Raw genomic sequence first — 26299 nt, forward strand, 5'->3', positions numbered from 1 at the left:
ACGACTCTTTTTCTTTAAGGATGTGTATTCATTTATGTATAATGGAGAAGATTTGTAGCTCAGGTGGATGATTTTGATGGAGTTTTGTTCTCTGAGTTGGATGGTTTGATCATGGAGCTTTAATCGTCCTTCTGAACGACACCCGAAGTTTGTGATGATGATGTTGTTCAGAAGAACGATAAAAGCTCCACGATCAAACCATCCAGCTCAGACACCAAAACTCCATCAAAACCATCTGTGTATGACCTACCGGTCGAATATCCATTCTAGGGATAGTGTAATCTTGATCACCAGTCATATTATCATATTAGTTCTAGTACACTGTAAAAACATAAGATATTTCTGTCTGCTGATATATCATTTACGTTGCAATTGTGTATTTCTGTTTTATATCACTCGCTTATAATTATCTTTCAGACTATGTATGGGAAGTAACTTGCAATCTAGAGTCTCTTAGTGTTCCTACACATCATTCTCTAGCTTTGCAAGTATATTTTTATAAATCGTAACAGGAAATTTTATAAGTTTACTCTTCAGTATCATCATCATCAACGTTACAGCTAATTACTCAGGTAGCAGATAAAACATGTACGCTCCAGAACGTAAGCATATCGGCTATATACGTTGTTTGCTTTAGTCAAGCTAATGACATGAGATAGTGTTCATCTCGGTTTTATTAGTTGGATTCCTTAATAAGGACGCGTACCTCGATCAGTAATTCGGTGATCGCATTGTTACTTCCATCAGCGCATCTATAAAAAAGGTGATTTTTTTATAGTTTACTTTTACAACTAATTACGTAGTTTTAGACTGAAACGTTTAGGTAATCAATTCTTACTTACTCTAATATATCTACTGAGATTTGAAGAGTAGGATAATACCGTTCGCAGTTATATGGTTTCTGTAGCTTGTAGTCTAATACGGTAATCTGTGTATGACTATTGAATAGCATTTATATTTTCAAGAACATAAAACTCACGCAAATTTTCATGGCATCAGTTATCTGTGAGGTTAATTGATCACATCTTCGTTGTTCATCAAGTTCTTTAATACAGAACTGGTTAGTGAGGCTTTACACCTGCCATAAACCGTGTGAAAATCTTTGAATTGAAACATTAAATCGATATATTCTGTCAATTAAGGCACTGTTCGAACTCATACTTGCGTAATGGTTCGTCGAGTGTTAACATCCAAGGTAACGACAACAAGCGGCGTTCATCATGGATGTTCGCTCCCATAATTCCCGTGAACAAACTTAAATTGAATATATCATGTTTAAACTTTCCTGAGACTGCTCTCATCCCCGGGGATTCCTCGGCCGATCGAGAGTAGGTAAATTACATAGTTCTGCTAGGCGAAATCATTGACAAGATCTCTTTAGTTCCTTGACATAAATTTATAAAATTTAAGATAATTTTCTAAGATTGATTTACTCTTACGCTTAGTTCGTCAATAGAGATAAATGTAGTTGAGATTTTATTATTTATTTAAGGAATCAGATCAATTAATAAGCTAGTTACTGAAAGAGTTCCAGCATGAATACAGGTGTTTGATCTAGTTCCTACCAAAATTTACTACTTACGGGAGGTATGTATATTCCTATTTATTTGAAAAGGAGTGAAGTACATAGCAGTCTTCTCTAGCTTTGCAACATAGTCGTTGAGGATGGAAAATACACAAAAACGACATGTTTGACTACGGCTCTGTTTCGCATTGTAAAGGGAGTAGATCAGTTGATGAGGTCGTTTATCTGCACTGTCGGGGATGACTGAGTGATGGGATGTCATTTGAATTATGATTAGAGTAAAAACCAACTTGAAGTGTGCAGACTAAGATATGAGATTAGTCTGCGAAATCATCTAATGTTGGCCATCGTTATGCAAGGTGTCGTAGGCCATCTAGGTACGATTCCCAGTGTATTGTAAGTCGGAGAAGTTTAGTGACTCGGTCCAAACTAACTGAAGCGGTGCACATATACTTCATATTTTCTCAAATCTTAAGGTTTTTAATAATTTAATAAGTGCAAATTACTATTAGTGTAGTTGTAATCTAACATAAGGTTGGCAGCTGTTAATCAACAGTGTCATCACGGATATCTACCCGAAACCTTTGTTTCTCAAGTATATACTATAGGAAAAACTATACAATATTATTACTTACTTTCATGGGTGAACTGGTTGATTGCATTTAAACTCATATTTTACTTGTATCCTAGTTTCTCTGTAGTTTCCTTTAATCATTTTAAATGATTTTCTATTTAGATAGCTATTGTTTTCAATGACTCAGGCCTAGATCATTTAACCTATCCCGTATTTGTTCAGCAATTTATTAAACATAATGGAAAAGTCCTTAAATTATTTGTAGTTGGTGATCATAGTTGTATTACTGAAGTTCCTTCCATCAAAAATCACGACAAATCTGGTAAGTTTGCATCTATTATTATATATTATGAAAAATTCGATTTGTTGATGTGTGTACGGGTTATATTTGTCCATCACTTAGATATAGACGAACACTAGCCAGTAGTATATGTTTACGTATTTAGGTTCAATCATAATCTTTGTATTGAATCTAGTAGTTCAACTTGGCTATTGAAACCAAAGGAAATGGAGCTGAATTCGAGGTTTTGAACCGACGGTTGAGTTTTTCTAAATATTATGAGAGAAATAATTACTAAGAAAAATATTCACACAAATGAAACAGGTATATATATAGTCAAACTAGTTTGTGAATTTGAACCACTTCACTGTATGAGTTTACTTTTAGTAAAAAGCTTAAGAGTCGCTTATTTTTTTTATCGCGTATGGTCAATGACAAGTTTAGTAGGTGTTTACAGATAAATTATAACGTAATTAGAATATTGAGTTGTTATTCATCTCACTTTTACATCTAAGAATATTTCTGTAACTTTTGTCAGTATGTTTGTTATCAGTCATAGAGTTTGTGATTACATCTACATTTATTGACCGGCTGGTGATACATATGTATTTCATAGTAATCAAGTTGCCATCTACTTATGTATACATTAGCTGTAGTAAAACTAGATGAAAATGCAGTCAAAGGAAGTCATGTCAAGGCATGACACCAATCCATGAAGTGACTGACTGTTTTTTTAAACCACTTCGTAGATGGAGTCCTCCAGATGATAAATAATAATAAACCAAAACAACTACAACTTCGCTATTCGTATACTTATCCCCATAACGCTTTTCTAGAGTTTACCACAAGTTTGAAGTATTGTTTATCATACTTCAAGTTGCATCAGTGTCATTTATTTGAGCTTAAGCAGTCAAATAGTCGGTGTTATTTTACTATGTAACGGCAAAAATATCAAAAAATTGCTTTCCAGTACAAATTACGATAGCACTCAATAAGGTTGGGTAATAAGACTGGATACACTAGACCATGATATTAGATATGAGATCATTAGACCACTAGACTAGAACATGTTATGCACAGACAGACGATTCCAACCAATGATCGAAAACTACACTACAGGTTAGACAATGGTTTTAATAACACAAATGCAAGCAGTTCACTCAGGGAAACCCAGAATAGAAGACCTAAGTGAATCAGTTACAAAATAAAAATAGTAAATTTATGACAAATTATGAAGTTGGCGTGTTTGTTTTTGCCTAGTAACCAGTCACAACTTAGCGTTAAGTCATTGTACAATCAACAAACCTTTATCATTCTTCCAATTTCTGGCTGTCACCATTGCTATGTAAAGAATTCCTCATTTCTCGACTGTAGGTGTTCCTCCTTAAGTAACTTTTTCAAATTATTATGGTTTATTTTAGTTCTAAGTGAATGACAATTAAAAGATCCCATTTATCTTAACATCTCTTCATAAGAATATCAGATCATTTTCATGACTATACTTCATAATCTCGATATTCCGTCACAATCAATACTATGGTTATCATCAAATTTTATTAATATTTTTAAGTTCAATAATCCAATTCGTTCAAGTGCGTTTAAGATAGAAGTGTTATTTTTTGAATAAAGTAGGTGAGAGGAATAGTACTCTTCAAAATGGTTCTTATGACACTACTTTAAATTACTGACATAAAATATTTGAGAAACTTAATTTCAGTATTACAGTAAAGGGACAGTTTGTAATCTATCATGTTTGTCTAATCATAGCAGTTAAACCTTTTTTAAAAAACCCATTGAGCCGAAAGTGATTGATGTACTAAAACATTTATTAACTATTTAGAAAGTACACCCATTTTTAGGCCTAAATGCATTTGATATTAACTTGTCAATATACTTGAGACAATTTATTTACGAATGCAGTGTTATGATTTTAAGAAATAAAGAAGGCCGTATCCAATTCGTTATGATTTTTATGCACGGCTTTTTACCACGTGATTTATACACCAATCGAAATACAACTTTTCCGATCTTAACACTGTGACAAAACAATGACGTTTGACTGGTATGAGCAGTCTAGCGTCCTTATTGGTCCCTTGTCCACCTAGCCATTCCAATTGAGTCCAGAACACAAATTACAGCTTCTGTTATGCGAATCATTTGTTTCAAGCATATTCGGTTTATATACTAGATAGATAGACAGACCGCATCACACCATAAAACAGAAAATGATATTTGTACAAGATCAAGCCAAATGTGGCTGTGAATGTGGGAGACAGTAATCAATAAACTGAATATAATTTAGGGACAGTAAATTGTATAATAATAATAATGTCATAGGTCAAAATGAAGCTTATAATAAGATGAATATATATATAGATTAAATCTAGTCACTGAATAGTCATACAATAAGAATATATATAGAATAATATTCCATTAATAGGTCCTGGGAGTCACCCGTACTTATATCTTCACTAGCATATAACACAGATTGTGATTTCACTATAATAACATTAAAAAAATATGGTTAGGCTTTTCTAAGCTTCATTCCTATGTTTTTTCTTTAACATTGGGTGGTTTCATTTAAGGTTATGCTTTATTGTATACTATTAATAATCAGTTTTTTAAATAACCAAAATTCTTACTTGATTAAACAATCAATCATTTAGCTTAATTATATTTAATAAAACTAACACTACTACTATTGTTTCTGATAATAAAGAATAACCTTGTACTTTAAATGTTGTTTAAATTTTACTCTTTGTTCATTGTCGTTACCAATTGTATGTTTAAATAACTCTTTTTTTATTTAAAAAATCTGAGTCCAATTAGAATTCATCTTAGCTTCAGAAATCAACTTACATTTTAACTTGATTATATTAATGTACTTTTATATACTGTCGATGCAACTAATTTAATATTGAACTTTATAATCATGTGTTTTTTTAAGAAAAAAAGAAATTCATTTCAGTCTAAAAGCACATTCTCTTGATCAGTTGGATATATTTTTATGGTAAAATTTTATTTTAATATTATAAATTTATCTCATTAGAGATTCTTGTGATTAAAATGAAACATATAATTTGGTTTATGCTATCATAATAATTTGTGAACAAAAACTTATTGTAGTGGATGTTTCATCTGAACCCGATCTGACAGCAAATCCATAAAACCTTGACTAACTTCTCATATTTTCTGAAGCGAATCTGTTGCTAAATCGACTACTAATGACAAACTAATTTCAGGAAGCCTGAAACGAGATTCCGTCCGAGAACTTACTTTGGGCATAAACAAGTAGCAGATTAAACCCATAACAGCCAGCAGAAAATAAGACTATAAAACAGATAAGTCATGAATAGTTTACAAAGATTAATAACTGTCCAGAGTTCACCAGAATGAGGCTACTACAGTATGCTATGGTTACCTCAGTTTCTAAGCTCGTTTAACGTTGTTATTTTTGGCTAATAACACATTTTTTATTCTGGACTGGTATTTGTTTATTCTACAGACAGTGTTGCCTAATTTTCATAAATGTTCGTTTTGAAATGATTAGAAAGACAACTTTTTTCTTATGACCAGGATAATATCTATTTGGTCTTTACTGAACCTCTCCTTTCACACACAAATCTTCCAAGCTTTACAACGAAACGTTTGAACAGAATGCTAACACCTAATATCTGTTAACGGAGCAATGGAATATGATTTAATAATTAGTTATAAGCATATGCTGAAATGTAAGAGTAGACGATAAATAACTTCTACCTCTAACTTCCTCAGAAATAAAAGAGAGAATACATTAGTTTCACAAAGATGACTTATGGATACATTGACCCTCTATTAATGCCTTTTCCATTGTCTGATAGAATAGAATTGTCCAACTTCACATTAAAACATGAACAAGCCAACAGAGAACACAAAGACGATCAATAGAGAAGAGATTTGATTATCAGAAAAACGGAAGCTGGTAGGTGCTGTTTGATATAGTAAGTAGTCTACATACTTCCAGTCAGTCACAACGTAGAACTTCGTACGTACGTACATCAGTTCGAGTTGCCATACCACATTAGCACAACGATGCAGTTGTCGATTTAAATCCCATAGTGGTATGAGTAGTAAGAGTATAAGCAGTTATCCGAAAGTTTACGGTTTGAAAATGTGATTTAAGGAGTATAATCCAGTGAAATAAATTTGGAAAGAGAAAAAAGATAGAGACATGAAGAATTCATAAGATTAGAGCTTGGCAGAACACAAAGAGTGGATGCTCCTTCACCATTGCAAACAATTTTGAGCCATGTCATTCAAGGTTTCTAACCATCAATTTCTATCATCTCGCGAATCCCAACCAGGTAGTCTACACCTACCAGCATGGCTCAGTCCAATTGTCAGTGACTTCATGAATTTGTGCCACGTTTTGGTCTGGCCACCCCTAGTTTTCTTCCAACCTACTGCTACACCATAAAACATTGTACGTCGAGGCAGTCGGTGTTTGGGCATACGTAACACGTGTCCCAGCCATCTCAACTGATGAAGCTTCACTACTTATCGTGATGAACCAATCGAGCTATACTGGCTGGAACAATCGTTCCTCAAGTTCCTACCATGCCAGACAGGTCGGTTGACAAGTGGTAAGACTAAAAGCAGCAAACCCAAGGTCCGAAGGCGAAGTCGTACTGCCGACTGTACAGAGGTGTGACGGCAGTGAGGTGCTTCCTTCAGACAACCAGCATAACAGCGATGCTGCCTTTCCACAAGGAGGGGTGGGGTTAGAAAAGGTCGACCCTAAAGATGAACACCTCGCCTTATCCCACAGATTTCCGTCTCCAGCGGTAAGGTCCTTTGAATGTTCAATTAAAAAAAACAAGCATAATACATTTAATTTCTGAACACACCAATCTGGATTTTGGTCATTGGATAAATCCTCGCAGACCTCAAATGACTAGTAATTATAACGATATAAAATCTGAGTTATTATTTTCCGAATGAAATTTCTCTTTTGGTCTGTGGTAGAATCAATAGAACAACTTGTCATACAACTAACATATCTATCTTATTAATTAGATTTTGATACACAGTAACTCTAACTACTCACTTTGCTTAAAAGTTTCCTAGTTTTATTTTATTAAAACACAAATATTGGTACAAAGGAGCACCAAATACATGTGTTAGGGCTATGATACTGCCCGAGTGCCCAGACCGAAGCAGGTGGTTTTCTTAGGGGACCACACCCTGGGTTGATTTGACTCAGTAAATTAATCAGATAGATCTGTGACTTATGAGGTTTTTACTGCGATTATTAAATACAAGATTATATGTTTGGTAAGCTTCATAAACTTAATCCTTGAACTCTACTGCTTTGGATTACTGATGTCCTTTTTGTTGGTTTGTGTTATTTAAGTAACTATTTTTAGCTCTTTCCCACTTATCTGTAAGTACACTGTTGTTTTTTTCTACAGTAGATAGAACTCCAATATTTTTTCATTCACATAGTGTATCAAAGGATGGTTGTCAGTCGCCTTTATCTGAAGTAAGTAGTGGTATCTTCTTTACGATCTTACATCCACTAAACTTATTCAGTACTTTGTGAGTCGTTCTCACCATCTGTTATAATTGTGTTTTTTTTTGCTATATAAACGACCCAGCTATTCCTATCGCTTAGTATTCTTATACGATGACACTCGACAAGACCCCAAAATCAGAACACGTTGAACAGGAATGAAATTGTATTCAAAATAATAATGGTATGTGAACAGCAATCAGCAATCAATAGTTTAAATATCGTTCATATATTTATAGTATATGCATAAGAAGCTTATAGATTTTTCTGCAATAATATGCCCGGGCTGATCGGTTTAAAATTAACCAATCAGCGCGCAGCAACACCATCATGCATAAAACATGCTTAATCCAATCTATATCCCACTAACACCTCCCCCTTGAGCAGATTCGTAGGATCTGGTGTTAGGGTCCAACTGCAACCGCTTTACTGGTTTGCGCTTCCGGTTAGTCCATCTTCTAGGTAATAAGGACGTTGTATCATCCTTCGCTTGCACCTTGACTGTCCTGTCTGTTTCAGGTGTTTTGATCTCAAAGGTGCCTAGCAGAACATCAAGAGGTAATCTATGCTGCGTTTCGTTGTTGGAGATCGAGGTTGATTTCAGTTGGTTAGCATGACGCATCCAGATTTCTGAACCAACGGACACCTCGTAAACCACATTTCCTTTCTTTTGCACGATCCGACCAGCTATCCATGTAGGATGTTTTCCTCGATAGTCCATAGCAAGTACCTTTTGACCCACACTGAACAATCGTTTTTGTGCCCCATGATGACTATTGTACTGTTTCTCCATCATCACGTTTCGTTGCGGCTTAAGAGCTGGAGTCGGACGAATGCAATCAAAATGTGTACGTATTTTCCTGCCAAGTAACGCTTCCGCTGGGGAGACTCCATTTGTTGTCTGAGGGTTCGGTGTCGAACGGTGTATAAACAAGAACCTCTCTAAGATCTCTTCGGTGTCCCCCTCCCCTCTTGATTTTTTTAGAGCATTTTTGAACGTATCGACAAAACGTTCTACCTGGCCATTCGATTGCGGATGGAATGGAGGTGTTCGGATGTGCCTGATTCCGTTCTGCTGACAAAATGCTGAAAAGTCTTTTCTGACTTCACCTGACGACACTGGAGTGTTTCGAATTGCCGCTGCTGCAACACTCCGTATTTCTGGAACCTTTTTACCTGTCTTTTTTGCATATGAAGTGGTGTCTAATGATGGACACGACACGTTACACACGCTGTTAATGGGTATATCCATTAATCCAAGCTTTTCTAACATATCTAGACCAAGTAGATCAAGGTTTGGTCGTTCTGTTAGATAGCATACTCCTTTACAGCTATTTCCATTGAAGGAAAATTCACATTGTAATTCACCAACTAGCTTCAGTACACCTCCAGATACGTTCTTAGCCGTTTTCTTGGATGGCTTCATTGGCGGTTCTCCCAGCAATTTATAAGTCTCTCTAGACACTAGAGTAATATCGGATGCTGTGTCAATTTGAAGACGAACCGCTATACCATTAATCTGGATCGTAACATACTTTCTCCGAATGTCATAGTCTGTTTGAAAGGCTGCTACCAGAGAAAGTGATTTAGATTCGGCTGACTTTATGTGTCGAGGACGTTTGTGCTTCTGCTTAGGTTGGGACGTACGATTTGGAGGACAATGACCTTTATGCCCACGTTTGTTACACATCTGACATTTATGTTTCTTGAATGGGCAGAATCGTACATAATGCCAATCACCACATAACCAACATGCAGTCGTTGGTTTGCTACCACTTGTTTTCGGTTTCTGAACTTTTAACCTCGTAATAGCATTGACACTACTGCAGGTTAAATTAGGATTTACCTGTTCAATCAACTGATTGTCGTGTCTGATGTTCTGTAGCCGCTTACACTCATCTGTTAACGTTCTGAGTGTGATGTTAGGATCTTGATGCAAACGAGTTAGAAGTCTGGTTCTAATCTCAGCATCTTGTGGTGACTGGAGAGCTTTGATGAATATAAGGCATTTAAATTGATCTTCTGTCAACGAGCGTAACTTGAACTTTTCACGTTCTCTGTTGACGATGTCTGCTAGAACACCATATTCATCGGCTTCTCGTTTCACCAAATTAAGACACTGGTAGCGAATACTAAACAATGAGGAAGATTCACCGAATATTTCTGACAGCTGAGATACTGTCTCCTCGAAACTGAGCTCTCGAGGTAACTTTGGTAATATATGATCAGCATAGCGTGCATGTTCATGACTTCCCAACTTGCGCATCAACAGTCGAGTCTTCCATGCGTCGTCTTGATTACAGAACTCTACTCTAAATGTGTCTTCCCAACGCTTGAACCACGTGAGAAATGTATTGCCACATTCGGGGTCATAATAGAATTCTGGGATGCTGCTGGCAACTGCATCACAAGAAGAAGTACTTGTAGTAGCATGTGAACTCGAGTAGTGTATGTTAAGCTGTTGCGTCAAAGTTTCTAACAGGCGCATTTGTGCGTCAAGTTGTGCTTGCTGTTGCTGTAGTATTCGGCTGAGCTGGTCATCTGATATAGACATATTGAATGAATTTTCCTTTTCCCTCGTCGCCACTGTTATAATTGTGTTTTTTTTTGCTATATAAACGACCCAGCTATTCCTATCGCTTAGTATTCTTATACGATGACACTCGACAAGACCCCAAAATCAGAACACGTTGAACAGGAATGAAATTGTATTCAAAATAATAATGGTATGTGAACAGCAATCAGCAATCAATAGTTTAAATATCGTTCATATATTTATAGTATATGCATAAGAAGCTTATAGATTTTTCTACAATAATATGCCCGGGCTGATCGGTTTAAAATTAACCAATCAGCGCGCAGCAACACCATCATGCATAGAACATGCTTAATCCAATCTATATCCCACTAACACCATCCGTAGTTATTTTAAATTGACATCACCATGTTCGATAAGATTTATTAATTTTTTTTAAAAGCCTAAGGTTTGTATGGTAGAAGTATTTATGCTCCATCACTAATCACTTTTCAAAATATAAACATTATTACTTGATCGACACATAAGTTATATTCGATTAGGTTAGTTTTTTTCGGTGACATCCTAAACAATTGTATGAGTTATGAAAAACTCTACTCTGACTCTTCCATCCTCTACATCAGGAATGCGACAAACTGTCGTCGGAAACATGTCTCCTCGGCATTTTACTTTGGCTATTTCTCATCATAATTACATAAAGAGTTCGTACACTAACTTCTTCATGAAACCGTTATGCTATTTCGTGTGATAAATATCATAATTCCTCATTTCCAGAAGCTCTGAGTTTCAAATAGAAACTAATTTTTACATGTTTTGTGCTTTTCATTTGTAAGTGGATGCTTTAGAATTGATATACTTCGGGACAAAGTGGCATTGTGTAAACCATTTCAAAAATGTTAGGCGTCATATGCGTGTGGCCAAGTTATACCGCCACAAGTGTAGGAAGTTTTGTTGGGACTTCCCATTTTGTAGTCTATGATACTAGTAAGATACTCGAATTGCTATCTATTCACGAGTATAATACATGTCGATAGTCATTCTACCAATTTGCCGAGGATGTTTGTTTTCAGTTGAATTGGTGAAGACTTGAGGTAATGGCTGAAACCGCTGTATGATAAGTACTCAGAGCAAGTACCAAGTTTTGTCAGGGAGCGGAAACGAGAAAAAATTAAAAACTTTTACAAACTATAGCATATCAAACATTGTGAGACATCATCTACCACGACTTGTGGCGGGAATCGAAGTACAGATGATATCCTTAGTACATAGTAGTATTCTTCCAAAGTTACTATCAAATGTTAGTCAAAGTAATTCAAATCCTATGGCAATTATAGGAATGTAATTAATAATTTCGCCTCAAATACTGGCCGTCCCGTGTCTTTAAAGAACATGGCTATCAATTGTCTCGAACACTTCAGTAGATTTTTTTGCCTATCCAAATAATATTTTGTTTAGATGGTTAGGAAGATCATACATTGAAACCAACGGTTGTTACTTATCTGCAGTAAGAGCATACGTTGTGTGGAACCCATCACTTACACGTTTTTATAGCATGACAAATTACCTCGTAAAAAAGTATATATATATATATATAAAACTTTATTGCATGAAAAAATAAAACTAGTGAATTGATGGAGCCTTTCATAACCACTATCAACGACTTTGATGCCTGAAAACTAGTTTATCATTGCACTAACTAGCCGATTAATTTGTTTTCATCTTTTATTTTAGTTGAGCTCATTTTCCGACAAACAAACGACAACCCCATATGATGAGTCCCTATTCAATAAGTTGGCACATGAAGTTCGAAAAACGCTCAAAATTGACTTGTTTGGGATAGATCTCATTTGTGCAACCGAAAATTCCATATCTGATACTCTCTCGAAATCAAACAAATACGCTATTATCGATTTAAATATTTTCCCAAGTTAGTGAAATGTTTTTATATTAACTATAATGAATCCATCTGGACTAAGGATCAGAATATTTTGATGTATGTTTGATATTTTTTATTTTAGTAGAGATCTGACTGGTGTGGATCAGAAATGGTACTCATAGTTTGTGTTACCCAGTGGAAACAACGAACAAAAAACTTGTGTAGGTCTTCTATTCGATGTGTTTTGCGCACGTCTGTAGAAATGTTTCAGTCTTTACAGTGAAAGTAATCGGATAAACCAAACGTCACCCTTTTAAAAATAATAAATACAATTAAACAGAAACTATCATCCTGTTAATACGCTTTTTGTTTAACCGGTAATTAGTTCATTTTTAACCCGTTTGTATTTTATACCATGTTTTAGGCTACAAGAATGTGAATGGGTTCTTATTTTATTTAGAGAATCTAATCAGGGAAAAACTCTCCTTGCCTTTACTTTCTAATGATAGTAACGATGTCCAGAAATAACACAAAGTAGTGATTTTTATTATTATCACGAATACCTCACAGTTGTTGCTCAAATTTGAAGCGAAATTCATACTTATTTTTATAAGACTTTTGTGAAACTTCATTTTGATTTGTTCTTAAAAAATGGTTTATATTGTTTTTCCTTTATTACTATGGTCAGATTTCTTTCTACTCCTATGCAATATACTTATCGCTTTTTACGCTTCCTTTAGCATTATTTGATTGTACTACGCATTATATTTATGTTAATTGGTACGAATAATATAAGTTGGAACGAGTCCTTCAAAGTTCTTAGTATATTGTTTTTTCACTAGACTAAAACTAGTGTAATTAACTTTCACCGAAATGTAATCAATCCTGATATGTAAACATCGTGCTCAGAAAGAAACTAGTTACGGCTATATTGAACTAAATAATGCTGCAACGAACAAAGGCAAGGTTTTATTTGTTTGGTTCAATTTACACACTGAAACGATTCAAAATAATTGTCTCCAGTATAATCTGAACATCGATGAACCAATATACATTCTACCACGCACAAACTTTTACATTCCAATTAAACTTGACAATTATTAGTAACTCAGTGGTGGGAGAAGAAACGAAGATTAAATATGTACTGTCTCAAATTGTAGTCTTCAACAGTATGATTTTCTTCCTCTAAAAAATAATGTTACTTGACTTATTTGATACGACATGTAAGAGAGGTAACCTAAGTAAGAATTCAAGGATGTCCAAAGGCAATAATTTGCAAAGATACTACCGTCTCTAGCTGATATGTAAATCATATGGCTCAGTAACAGTATATAATTGCATACCTTGCTTTGACTTCCACTTGCGTACAAAATGGCGAAATTAGCTAATTGTGGTAAGTGGAAGTTTATTCTTAGTCATGCAAGAAAATAAGCTTCTTAGAAGTCCTTTAAGACGGTCAAAAGTAGTAGGGAAATAGGCAGTATTTCTGATGTTGACAGCAGTCAAAATAAATCTTCTGTAACTGAAGTATTCAGTTGTCTCTTCTAACTTGCTTCATTCTGGCTTTATCATCATCATCTCATAACGAGTCTTTGCTAGTATCAAGAATGGTAACTAATACACGGCAACCTTTTCAATAAAAAGGTAGCAGTATCTCGTATACAGAAATGATTGAGCATATTGCGTAGGTGCAATATCTTATTCTCACATTCAACAATTTTTAAACCACTTACTAATTCCAGTCGATGATGTTGCTTCCCTTCATTGAAATTATGCAAAAGAATGGAAACTCAATGAGAAAAATAAATTACTTGACTTGATGACCAAAGTCCAAACAACGACCCTGACCCTATCGGGGATTAGCACCGGACACAACTTGATTACTTAAGTACTAACACGCTTGTTAGTGTTAAATCAGTATAATGAAACTAAGTGATTTACGTTTTCAAAATATATACCAGTATTAAATAATGACAAAATTATACAAATAAAATATGTCGACTATAGTACTATCATTATCAAGTGTTGTAATGCGAAAACCGATTATTCAGAAGAATGTGTGCAATAATAGGTTTATTGAAAAAATTCTGCTCTTTTGATTACAGGAATTTCATAAAGGAAGAGGTAATGCATCGACTGCAGTGTAACACTTGTCATACAAATCACCATACTGTTCGTCCCGTGTTATGAAAACAATAGGTATGGGAGTAACTGAAGATACACATGCACCGAGGTCAAACTTTGACGGAACATAGCAGTAAGGTATGTCGTGCTCCTCACACACCAATGGCACATGAGATATCAGATCAAACGGGCTAATATCACCGGCTAATATGACGATACCGGATACACTCTTCTTTTCTATGGCTTTTAAGATTGCTTTGATTCCGACATCTGTTTTCTTTACCCGTTTAGCTTTTCGAGCGAGCTTATACAAACGCTTTGTTAATTTTTTTGAAGCCATAGGCTGGGCGAACACACCTACACATTGTATTTGTTCCTCATAAGTACTTTCTGGACGGTTCTGATCGCCATTTAGACCACTGCTAATCTCAATTTCCGTCATTTAAATATACACTTATGTATGACGGCACGATAAGCAACTCGGTCTATAGAAAGAAAACCTTTGATGAACATTGGGTAGGAAATTACTTTTAAGAAGATACTTATTCTTTACATATTTGAATTATTGCTACTCGTGATTTACTAGTCTGTGATAATCATCACTTGAACTATATTGCTCTTAAAAGAAAAAAACTAAAGCATTAACAATGTTTCTAGTGCTTAACGTACCTTATTCGGTTATATCAAAAGTCCTGGACTTCAGAATGTCTTTAATGTCCCTAAAAATGTTGTGAATACAGTTTAAGTATCGTAATATATACTTTTCCAGCTTTGTTTGTAATTTAGATGAGCGTTGTGTTTAGAAAAATATTTATTTAATCACTGACGAACTGAAATTTACTAGTCAACTCTTCAGTTTATTCACTATTCTTTATCCCTATTCTTTCTTTAATATACTCCTACCTTAACCAGGGTGCAGCATCGAGGTAAGCGGTGACAAGACATAAAAAGTATATATCCTACACAATTTAGTCGAATAAGACTGACAGTCTAACTAGCTGATTCCCCAACTCTGCCTAATACTTTACACCTAACCTTAGAATTTCTAACTCGGTTATCCCACCAGACGCAAGGAATGGTTTGAAGCCGCCGACGACTGAATACGTGAGGTCTATATATCTTCTATTTTATTAGGCTATGTTTATGATACTGAGTCAAAAATAAGAATATTGATAATTTAAGTATGATAATGAACCACTTTAAAAATTAACTGATATTTGAAAAAGATCGGCGATTATTTGTCTTATTACATTATTCTTCCATGTTCTGATATATATTTAACTTTTGACTTGTATTTGGTATAAAACCCCTCCTTATATTATGGTCATCTGGGTGTACTTACAAATTGCTGGAAAAGAAATATTTATATAAAGAATGCTACTTCTCCAAACAAGATATGTATGTTTCATCTTATTAGTAGTTGGGGGTTGGGTCGATAACATTAAAGGGAATCTAGATGCGTTCAATAATTCCTTTCACTATTTTTTTAACAACTCCCGATTGCGTATTAACGACTAAGTCTCACAACCATCAGTCAGTCATAACGAACGTAGAGCCATAGAATAATGCAGAACAAAACTGCTGCGTGATATACTTAATCCTTGTTAATTGGCAGATATCTACACAAGTGCTGCATTGGTACTAAGATTTCGTGTTTACCGGGATCAAATATGGATTGTTAGTCAGTGTATTTTTTAATGGTTCCTGTCAATCAGTACCATACCATAAGTGAGGATTTGGAGGCGCTCATATGAGCGTTGCCTGGGGTTTACAACTCCGATGACAATTTGCTACAAGCTCTGGTCCGACTGATGTTTAGACACAGAGTCACCACAATGTTTAAGCCCCCTTTCGGCACATTTAAGGAACACAGATACGAAACCTCCGTCGATGGAATCAAACAATACTAAGGTATAAAAAAAGACAGTCCGTAGCCAAGGGCTAGTAAATATGTCTGTAACAGAACCTGACGAAAAGTGAATGGGTTCCAAGCTAATTTGACTTCGAGAGTCTGTTGTTTACCAGCTTGGTCTAAGTGTTGCATGACTTTGTAATACATAATTGGGTCTCAGACACTAAATGCTGGGTCGACATTTCGTAAATATAGATTGTAGAGCTTGTCATAAAAGGCTTTGGTATGTGCTCAGTTCACTGAATTTGCATACGTAGGAAAACTGTACTGTTGAAGACAAAATATAACTGAAAATAATGGCAGCCTATCTACTAACAAATGTCTCCTCAAGATGAAACAGTGACTAGTTCGAGTCCAAGAGAGCCGTATAAAACAGGGAAGGCCGAAATTATTAAGTTCCTCTAATTTATTAAGGATGAAAAACCAAACAGGTATAAAGTACATCAATAAGAAAATCGTTTAATAAGTATATATCTAGTCAGAAGTTTCTTCGTTTATTCTAGTATCCGTTGTATGCAAATAGTTTATGGATGTTTACTGATACAGAGCTTAATACCTCAGATTTCATTGACCGTAATTTAAACTTTAGTATGTGATGTGCTTTTAATTAATAAGGATGTCTTATTGCAATTTTCGTTTTCGAAATCTGATATACTACAAATTAGAACCCACCTTATTGTCTACACGCTAGTTAGTCAACTATTGCGCTAAGTAGGTCAATTGTTCAAGGCAATTAAAGTCATTTAAAACAAAAGCCTCGATGTATGGTTCTTAGTTGAAATACGTTTCATAGTATTAAAACTCGGTTGATTAGTGATAACACTAACTCAACTGACATAACCCGACATAGTAGTTAATGTCCGCAAGCACCGACGAAATTTTTCAGTTTGGGAGGGACATGAGGCTTGATGGTCTGTGTTAGTCCTGTTAATGACGGTCTCTCGGCTGATCCAGCTTTCTTTTGAAAGAGTCGACGGATGGAGCCTCAACCACGTGCTGAGGTAATGAATTCCACTCGTTGATGATTCGATGGGAAAGTCGGTAGTCAGCTGACAAGTAATTCGTTCTGGGCTTGTGAACTTTTTTGGAGTGTCCTCGTAATTTTCTGTTTTGGGAGACAAATTTGTGGGTGCAAATTTATCACTAAGCAATTTGAAAACTGTAATCAAGTCGCCTCTGATTCTTCGATATGACAGCGGGAATAGGTTTAGCTTGGTCAATCTAGTACCATACGGGAGCTTCGCTTTTCCGGGAATCAGCTTAGTCGCTGTTCTCTGAACCCTTTCCAAGAGTTCACGGTCTTTTTTAAGCAGGAGCTAGCTGCTTTTATGCAGTACTCAAGTTTAGGATGCACAAACACTGCATACAAAGTCTGAGACGTTTTTGCATCGAGATGACTAAAAGCCCTGCGTATGGACCATAAAGTCCTAAAACCTTTGGCGGCTATAGAACGGCAGTGTGCAGTAGTCTTTAAGTCTTGACTAACGACGACTCCTAAGTCATTGTGGACAATAGTAGCTCAGTGTTATTTATCGTGTATGTATCTGTACCCTTGTAGTGATGTCGAGTCGTGGACGGACTATGATCACCACTACTATTCGATTACGCGTCCAAAAACGACTTGGTTCCCTTGATAGCCCGTAAATCAGAAGGCTTTACTAGTCCAGATCAAGTATATTTATTGGCGATCTCGTGGTATCGAAATAATACCGAGACGTGCCAAAGAGTACAAGCGAATAAGCAGTGCGTGAGCAAGCTCGAACCAAACAAGGCGGATAGCGGAACAAGAAGTGAAACTGATACAGTTAAACAAATGCAGTAAAACAATCTCTGGTACAATTGGTTACAATAATAATAATTGTTTCCGTTATTCCAATCGTGTTCTTATTGAGACTGGCCGGTCACTACAGGAGCCCCCCGCTAGAAAGGGTTTACACTTTCGATACGTAGCGGTTTCGTTCGTGGGACTGATCGCGAAACGTGCAATTGTAGGACGAAGGCGTTGGCAGAACAGGAAGTGATCGTTGATCCTCGAGTTGCCACCAAAAGTCTTTGACGTAGAACGGTACCAGAAGGAACGTACTGTGTTGATTGTTTGGATTAGCATGCTACACCAGAGTGGTTTGTATCCAGAATCTGAAGGTTGCGTTCGTAGAGGTCCGGACCAGAAACGCTGCAGACGTAGGACGAAACCAGATTGAGCCAAGGAACCAGATGCGACCAGGATAACCATGTTCGGGACCAAATGTATATCACACGTATTTGGAGTCAGAGAGATCGACTGAGTTCGTTGACTATAGCGTGGGTGATCAGGCCAGCTTTCGACAAGATTGACTAAAGTCGACGATACCAGAACAGCGATGGTCAGAGGCGTAGGCTCGGGGTAAACAAAAAAATGAAAGAAAAAGAGAAAAGTGTAGCTTTCGTGTAGTATAGGGGTAGATTCCTATACTGTATCCGTAGTTGGTTATGAGGTTAGTCGAGAAAGCGTACGGGTAAGCGTACTCGGCGACCAGAACGTGAGACGGTAGTCTCTTTCGAACCTCGTGAGCCTGCAATCTCATCCGCAGTCAAGGGCGGTGTGGTCTGCAGGTCTGGACGTGAGACGGAAGTCTCGTCCGTAGACGGGGCAGATGACACGTGCTGTTGACTGGGACGTGAGAATGAGGTCTCAGGTGCATCTAGCGTGGGATCCGAAGTAGATGTAGAAATCCCGCTAGAAGCTCTGATGGGTCTAACATTGGGTCTCGGCTTATCAGGTATAGCATTGTCATCGACGTGTGCTGGCTTGAGACGATCAATGCTGACTGTTTCGATGCGGCCACGTCGATCAACCTTGAAGGTCTTTTCGTGACGGGAAATCACGTGAAAAGGTCCTTCGTAAGGCTGTTGTAGAGGTTTGCGTACCGAATCTACTCGTATGAAAACATGTGAACAGGTAGATAACTCTCGAGGGAGAGCGACCTGTCGATGTTGTATACGAGTTGACACCGGAGTCAGCGTTCGCATGAATGCAGAGAGTCGTTGGACGTAGTCTGATTCGCCGAACTTAGTGCTGCTCCGTGGTGTGAAAAATTCCCCAGGTAGACGCAATGTCGTGCCGTAAACAAGTTCAGCGGCGGAACATTGAATATCTGCCTTTAGACTCGTTCTGATTCCCAGGAGGACGAGCGGTAGGGTTTCGTGCCAATTGTTGTTTTCGTGTGCTCGAAGAGCACTTTTAAGTTGGCGATGGAACCGCTCAACTAAACCGTTTGATGCTGGATGGTAGGCGGTAGTGCGTATGCGTTCCGTACCAAGCAGCCGTGTTAGTGAGGAGAATAATGCGGACTCAAATTGTTGTCCTCGGTCAGTCGTGACAGTCGAGGGACAACCGTACATAGCTATCCATCGTTCTACGAAGCGGTGAGCGACTGTCTCCGCCGTAATAGACGTGATGGGAATAGCTTCGGGCCATCTTGTGAAACGATCAATGCATGTGAGTATGTGATCATACCCGTGCGATGGTGGTAATGGTCCTACAATGTCTATGTGAACGTGATCGAAGCGAGCATCAGGCGTAGCGAAAGTGCCGATAGGGGCAGCTACGTGCCTGTGCACTTTTGATCGTTGACATTGTAAACATTGTTTTACCCACATACGGACATCTTTATTCATTGACGGCCAGACGTATCGTGCAGCGATAAGGCGTAGGGTGGCTGCGATACCAGGATGAGATAGACCATGAAGGGCATCAAAGACGAGACGGCGATAAGCGGAGGGTACGATGGATCGAGGGAGGCCCGTAGAAGTATCGCATAGGATAGTACCTGAGCTAGTAGCTAGGGGTACTTCCCGGCACCGAAGGGACGTAGACTGTTGTGCTTCCGTGCATGAAGTATCGTTTGCTTGGGCGGCGGCTATAGCAGGTAGGTCAAGCATTGGCAAAGTAACTGCATTAAGTTGGATACGTGATAAAGCATCAGCAACACAGTTCGACTCGCCTTTGACGTGACGAAGGTCTGTCGTGAACTGGGAGATATAGTCCAAATGTCTGCACTCTCGTGGTGAGTAGCGGTCAGACTTGGTATGCAGAGCATACGTTAAGGGCTTATGGTCGGTGAATAAGATGAACTTACGACCTTCTACAGCGTGCCGGAAATGTTTGATGGCGCAGTAGGCTGCTAGCAGTTCGCGACCAAAAGCGCTATATCTCGTCTCCGTGGGAGTGAGGCGTCGTGAGAAAAATTCGAGGGGCTGCCAACTACCGGAGATATTCTGTTGCATAACGGCTCCTATGGCGAAATCCGATGCATCAACCGCTATACTAAGCGTGGCTGATGGGTCAGGATGCACGAGAAGTGTGGCTTGAGCTAGGGCCGTTTTGATATCTGAAAATGCAGTACGTGCGGCGTCGTTCCATTCCAGTTTGCGTGGATTACCGCGAAGTAAATCGGTTAACGGTCGTAACTGTTCTGCCGCGTGCGAAATGAAGCGTCGGTAGAAGTTGACCAAACCGAGAAATGCCTTCAGTTCCTTGAGTGTGGACGGTACAGTGTACTCCATTATAGTACGTACTTTATCCTCACAAGGTAGAATACCCTCATGCTTAATAACATGACCTAAGAATTTCATTTCCTTCTTCCCGAGTTCACACTTGTCGGGGTTGACTATTATTCCATTATCCGAAAGGCGCTGGAATAGTAGCGTCAGGTGTTGATAATGTTCATCTACGTTTGATGATGCGATTAGCAGGTCATCAATATAGACGTGAACAAAATCTAGGTCTCGTACAATGCTATCGATAAACCTTTGGAAAGTTTGAGCAGCATTCCGTAGTCCAAATGGCATTCGTAGGAACTCAAATAAACCGAAAGGAGTCGTGATAGCAGTTTTCTCTATATCTTCAAGAGCGACTGGGATCTGGTGATATGCTCGTACCAGATCGATCTTGGAAAAAATTGTCGTGCCCTTGAGTGATGCCGTGATGTCATGTATGTGGGGGATGGGATAGCTATCGAAACGTGTAGCTGTGTTTAACGCTCGGTAGTCTCCGCATGGTCTCCAACTAACCCCATCCTTTTTTCGAACCATGTGGAGAGGTGAGGCCCAAGGACTGTGAGAAGGACGAATAATACCAGTAGCTAGTAAATTGTCAAACTCACGTTTAGCGAAAGCTAATTTGTCCGGTGCCAGTCGGCGAGGTCTTGCCGTGACTGGTGGTCCGCGGGTGACTATGTGGTGTACCACACGATTGGTCACCGATAGAGTCTCCTCGAGAGGTTTAGTTAATTTGGGGAATTTCTGAAATAAAGCGTGGAATAAATCGTCACGCGAATGAAATACACCTGTGATTCGGTACGCGTTTGTGTGGGCTTTAGAGCCCATAAAGTTGCTGTTCGACGAAGTATCAATTAGCTGCAGCCTACGTGAATCGACTAGCAATTCATAGTGCTGTAGGAAATCGATACCGAGTATAGCTGTGGGAACATCGGCAATGATGAACGTCCACAGATACTGTCGTCGGTTGCTCAGGTTGACCGTAAGTTGTCGTGTACCATAGGTGGGAATGACTGAGCCATTCGCAGCGCGTAGTCGAAGCATAGTGGCTTGAGACTTACTGTTACCGATAGGTACGACAGAAACTTGGGCACCCGTATCCACAAGGTACCTAGCGTTGGTGCGATAATCGTGCACGTAAAATAGACGGCCAACCTGAGGTGAAGTGCCGGCGAGTACGGCCGCATTTACTCGCCGGCTGAGGAGTTTCCCGCCTTGTATGAGCAGGGAGCTCGACAATGACGGGCACCGGCTCCGAAAGCACGGTGAAACCAGCACCAACCTGGACTCGCTTCCGAAACCGCCTTCTGGCGTGGCTTGGAAGATGCCCGCTTGGGGCGAGTCGTTACGGCCTTAAGAGATTGTGACCTGGGTCGGGGGGCGTAGGGGGCTGGCACATTTGCGCGGTCTCGGAAACTGAGACGAGTATGGATACATCTGTCTCTATCCCCATGAGCCGGAGGTCGTCTAGCATCGAGATCAACGTTAGAACGGGAAGTACTAGCAACCAAATAGTCGTCTTTGGTGTTAACTCGTGCTAGAATCTTATCTGCTATGAGGGCCACCTTGTTGAGTGGGGTGTCCTCGAGCAGAGCCGTAAGGGTTGGCTGGATACTGACTGGTAAGGCTTCGAGCCACAACTCTTTGACTATCTCAGAGTCAGCTGTCATGTTTCCTGCAAGGGATTGCAGGCGCGTGAAGTGGTGGCTCGGCTTAGCATCACCCATAGGGTGACGTGCTAATAGTGTCCTCAATCGTTCCTCTCTTGATGGGAGGAAATGTCGAAGGATGGCATCCTTAAGACGGTCATAAACGTTTGGAACGTTCGGATTGAGGACAACCTCACGGACAGCGGTTAGGTGATCCCCGGGCAATGATTCCAAAGCGTAGGCGTACTTCTGCCTTTGATTGGTTATGCGGCGGATCTCAAATTGAGATTCCAGTGCCGCGAACCAGACTTCTGGATCATGAGGGATGAAAGGAACCGGTCGAAAACTGATAACCTGTATCTCGGAGTCTATCATATTTATGTTATTCTTATCGTTACCTACCATATTAAGTTGCCAAAATATTATATATTGAAAAATATCAATACGAATATATGCAACAGATGTGGATAGATAAATAGACTCATCGGATTGATCTGGTTTGGAGAATTGGCCAAGTTTGACTTGTGCTCGATGGATTGGGTTACCAGCTGTATTGCGTGTTCCAAATACGGCTCACCAGTTGTAGTGGATGTCGAGTCGTGGACGGACTACGATCACCACTACTATTCGATTACGCGTCCAAAAACGACTTGGTTCCCTTGATAGCCCGTAAATCAGAAGGCTTTACTAGTCCAGATCAAGTATATTTATTGGCGATCTCGTGGTATCGAAATAATACCGAGACGTGCCAAAGAGTACAAGCGAATAAGCAGTGCGTGAGCAAGCTCGAACCAAACAAGGCGGATAGCGGAACAAGAAGTGAAACTGATACAGTTAAACAAATGCAGTAAAACAATCTCTGGTACGATTGGTTACAATAATAATAATTGTTTCCGTTATTCCAATCGTGTTCTTATTGAGACTGGCCGGTCACTACACCCTGGTGGACAATATGCATCATAATACACTTGGAAGTGTTTATCGGCAATTGCCAGGTTTGGGACCATTCAGATAATCTCTCCAGGTCATTTTGAAGTTCTAAGCTATCGCCCTTGCTTTGTATCGCTCTCCATATCTTGACATCGTCAGCATAGAGCATGACCGATGACGATAGTAGACGAGGGAGGTCATTTACGTACAGGAGGAATAACACTGGCCCCAAAACTGTACCCTCGGGGGCTCCACTAAGCACATTTTCCCAGCTAGACAACTTGGAGTTCACCCGTGTTCTTTGTTGACGCATAACTAGGAAGTCTTTTACCCACATCAAAAGATCGCCTCCAATCCCGTTATTCCTTAGCTTATATAACAGCCGGTTGTGCGGAACTTTGTCGAAAGCTTTGCTGAAGTCGATGTAAGCTTCGTCTATAGGTAACTTTTGGTCCTTAAGAGCGCACCAGCTTTCACGAGCGACTAATAAGTTTGTGAGACAAGAGTAACCTGTTCTAAAACCATGCTGCTTTTCCGAGAGGATCCGGTTTTCATTGACGTACTTAAACAGCCCCTTCCGAATAATCTTTTCTAAGATTTTAACAACCACACTAGTTGGGCTAATGGGTCGGTAATTCTCAAGTTTATGTTTCGCACCTGTTTTGAAGACAGGACTTACTATGGCGTTCTTCCAGTCTTTTGGTAGACGACCCTGGGTTACGGAAAGATTAAAACATATACTTAAAGGGTTCGCAACAAAGTTCGCTGGTTCCTTTAGTAACCTAGGATGCAGTCCATCGAGTCCGGTGGATTTACCTATGTCAAGCTTATTTGGCAGACCAAGGACATCGAGTTCCTTAACGGTCATGCTGTCCGGTGTTTGTGTGGTGGGATTTTCATGGACTGGTGTGAAGGGTGTTTTCATGGTATATACATTGCTAAAATATTTTGAAAATACTTGAGCTTGTCAAAGTCGTCCTCCACTAGTTATGAGGCAGTACTGTCTTCCCATAGTGAAGGGACATCTCTTCTTCTTTTCGTCCTATGGTTTATATACGAATACAAGCGTTTAGGGCATTCTATGGATTCCTTAACGATTTTCACTTCTTACAGCTTTCTGGCCTTACGGAGGGTCGAGACACAGGTATTCCGACCTTTTTGATACTGATATTTTGCCTCATCAGTCCCCAGTAACTTAAATCTATCCCACATTTTCCTTTTTTCACAGAGAAGGATGCGAGCCTCCCTGCTGAACCATGTTTGGGAGTTTCTCGGCCCCCTAGGTGTAATCCGAGGGATGTTGGAGGCGGTAACTTTTAAGTATAAATTTCGGAATACGTCCGAAGCCGTTTCGATTGAAGACTCTGGATCTCTTGTCCGATCTACTGATGATGCTGAGTGCATGATGTCTTGTATGTTTGCTTTCCAGACGTTAGGTCTAGATTGAACTGAGGCGTGCTCGTGATCGACAGTTATATGGAAGTCAAAGCTTAAAACTGCATGATCACTTTTGCCTAGGGATGACATGTGATCCAGGTTTGCAACGTCATCCTCATAGTGAGTCAGGTAAGGATGATGCAGAGCCCAGGGCCTACCTATTTGCTTCTTCCACATGTTGCACTAGAGCACATGTGATGACCGTATCAACTAGTTCCTGTTCGAAGGAATTATCCGACGATTCAGTCCGCTGATTTCCCCAGTCCGCCATGGGTACATTAATGTCCCCTAGGATTATACATCGATCACTTCGTGACAAAGTGTTGAGACTGCTTAGCACGACCTGGTTTACATCACAGCTTGGACTGCGATAGATCAAATCAAGCAGCAGCTCTTGTCCCTTGCATTTCAGGCGGCAGCTAACTAATTCATACGTCCCACTCTCATGGGATACACTGTCGATAATGGTGAATGGAATAGCATTCCTAATAAATAGAGCTACTCCCCCTCCTTTACTCTTTTGTATTCTGTCGGCCCTTACTAATGTAAAACCCTCGAAATCAAGTTCCCTTCTATCTATAGACGGCGTCAGCCAAGTTTCTGTGACTGCGATTATGTCTGGCTTAGTAGAGTCAATCTGTACACCTAGTTCAGATCGCTTATTGATCAAGCTCCTGGCATTGGTGTAACACATCCGAAGCCTATTTAAGTGGCCTCGTGCTTCACCCAGAGTGGTTTCGGCATCATCCTCTGTCGAAGCCTCACAACCCGAAAATTTACAATTTTCAGGTCTTTTTCGCCAGCGTCTAACCTGAGCTGTAGTTCTTTTTTGGCTTCCCGTCTTTTTACACGGTCCGCCAACGGTAAGTCCTTACGGAGAAGAACTCTCGAACCCTTTCATTTATGTCCATTTTGTAAAATTAGGTCGCGTTCGTTTGGAGATTTGAATACTGCTTTGAGCAGTCTAGACGGATTAAGCTTCAAATTTGCCAGGCTACTTAGTTTATACACCTTTAGCAAGGTGACTCCGGAGATTTTTTGGGGCATAACTTGGTTGAGTAGTTGTTTTATCAACACAATGTCATGCTCAAGACGAGCTTTCGGTTCTGAGCTCTCACTCTCCTTGATTCTGTGGAAAATGACTGATCTGTCGCTGTGATCAGACCGGCTTTTCGACTACGTTGGTGGGGGTAGGATTCCCTTTCACGTCATTTTGTCTTTTTTCCCTACGACCCATACCCAATCGTCGACGTTGTTTGGAGTAGTGACCACAGTTGCGTCAGGTGTACTATGGGATTCCGGAGGGTTGAGGACGACTTGGGAGGTTGGGTCATGTTTCGCGCTGGAAACCAACCGAGCCTTGCGG

General features: G+C 39.1%; 2 protein-coding genes across 2 annotated transcripts in view; one reads left to right on the top strand and one right to left on the bottom strand.

The window, feature by feature from the left end:
• The window catches only part of Smp_098320 (hypothetical protein), a gene marked incomplete at both ends in the record, with an annotated part of 24498 nt that extends 12003 nt beyond the window's left edge, over positions 1-12495 (top strand). The window contains 4 exons of the mRNA XM_018793538.1: positions 2262-2421; positions 7830-7900; positions 12198-12393; positions 12485-12495. Coding sequence (XP_018648040.1) covers positions 2262-2421; positions 7830-7900; positions 12198-12393; positions 12485-12495 — 438 coding nt within the window. The remainder of the gene's footprint in view (positions 1-2261; positions 2422-7829; positions 7901-12197; positions 12394-12484) is intronic.
• Positions 12496-14281: 1786 nt separating this feature from the next.
• Smp_098330 (putative nucleolar protein family A member) lies at positions 14282-17075 on the bottom strand. Its single transcript, XM_018793539.1, has 2 exons — positions 17051-17075; positions 14282-14951 (listed from the first exon to the last, which is right to left on the bottom strand). The coding sequence occupies exon 2, from the start codon at positions 14906-14908 to the stop codon at positions 14453-14455; it is 456 nt and encodes a 151-aa protein (XP_018648041.1). The 5' UTR covers positions 14909-14951; positions 17051-17075; the 3' UTR covers positions 14282-14452.
• Positions 17076-26299: the final 9224 nt, after the last annotated feature.

Source organism: Schistosoma mansoni, chromosome 1 (assembly GCF_000237925.1).
Source record: "Schistosoma mansoni strain Puerto Rico chromosome 1, complete genome".
NCBI classification, from domain to species: domain Eukaryota; kingdom Metazoa; phylum Platyhelminthes; class Trematoda; order Strigeidida; family Schistosomatidae; genus Schistosoma; species Schistosoma mansoni.

Coding starts and splice junctions, on each gene's coding strand:
- Smp_098330 (XM_018793539.1), bottom strand. CDS start 14,908: ATGACGGAAATTGAGATTAGCAGTGGTCTAAATGGCGATCAGAACCGT.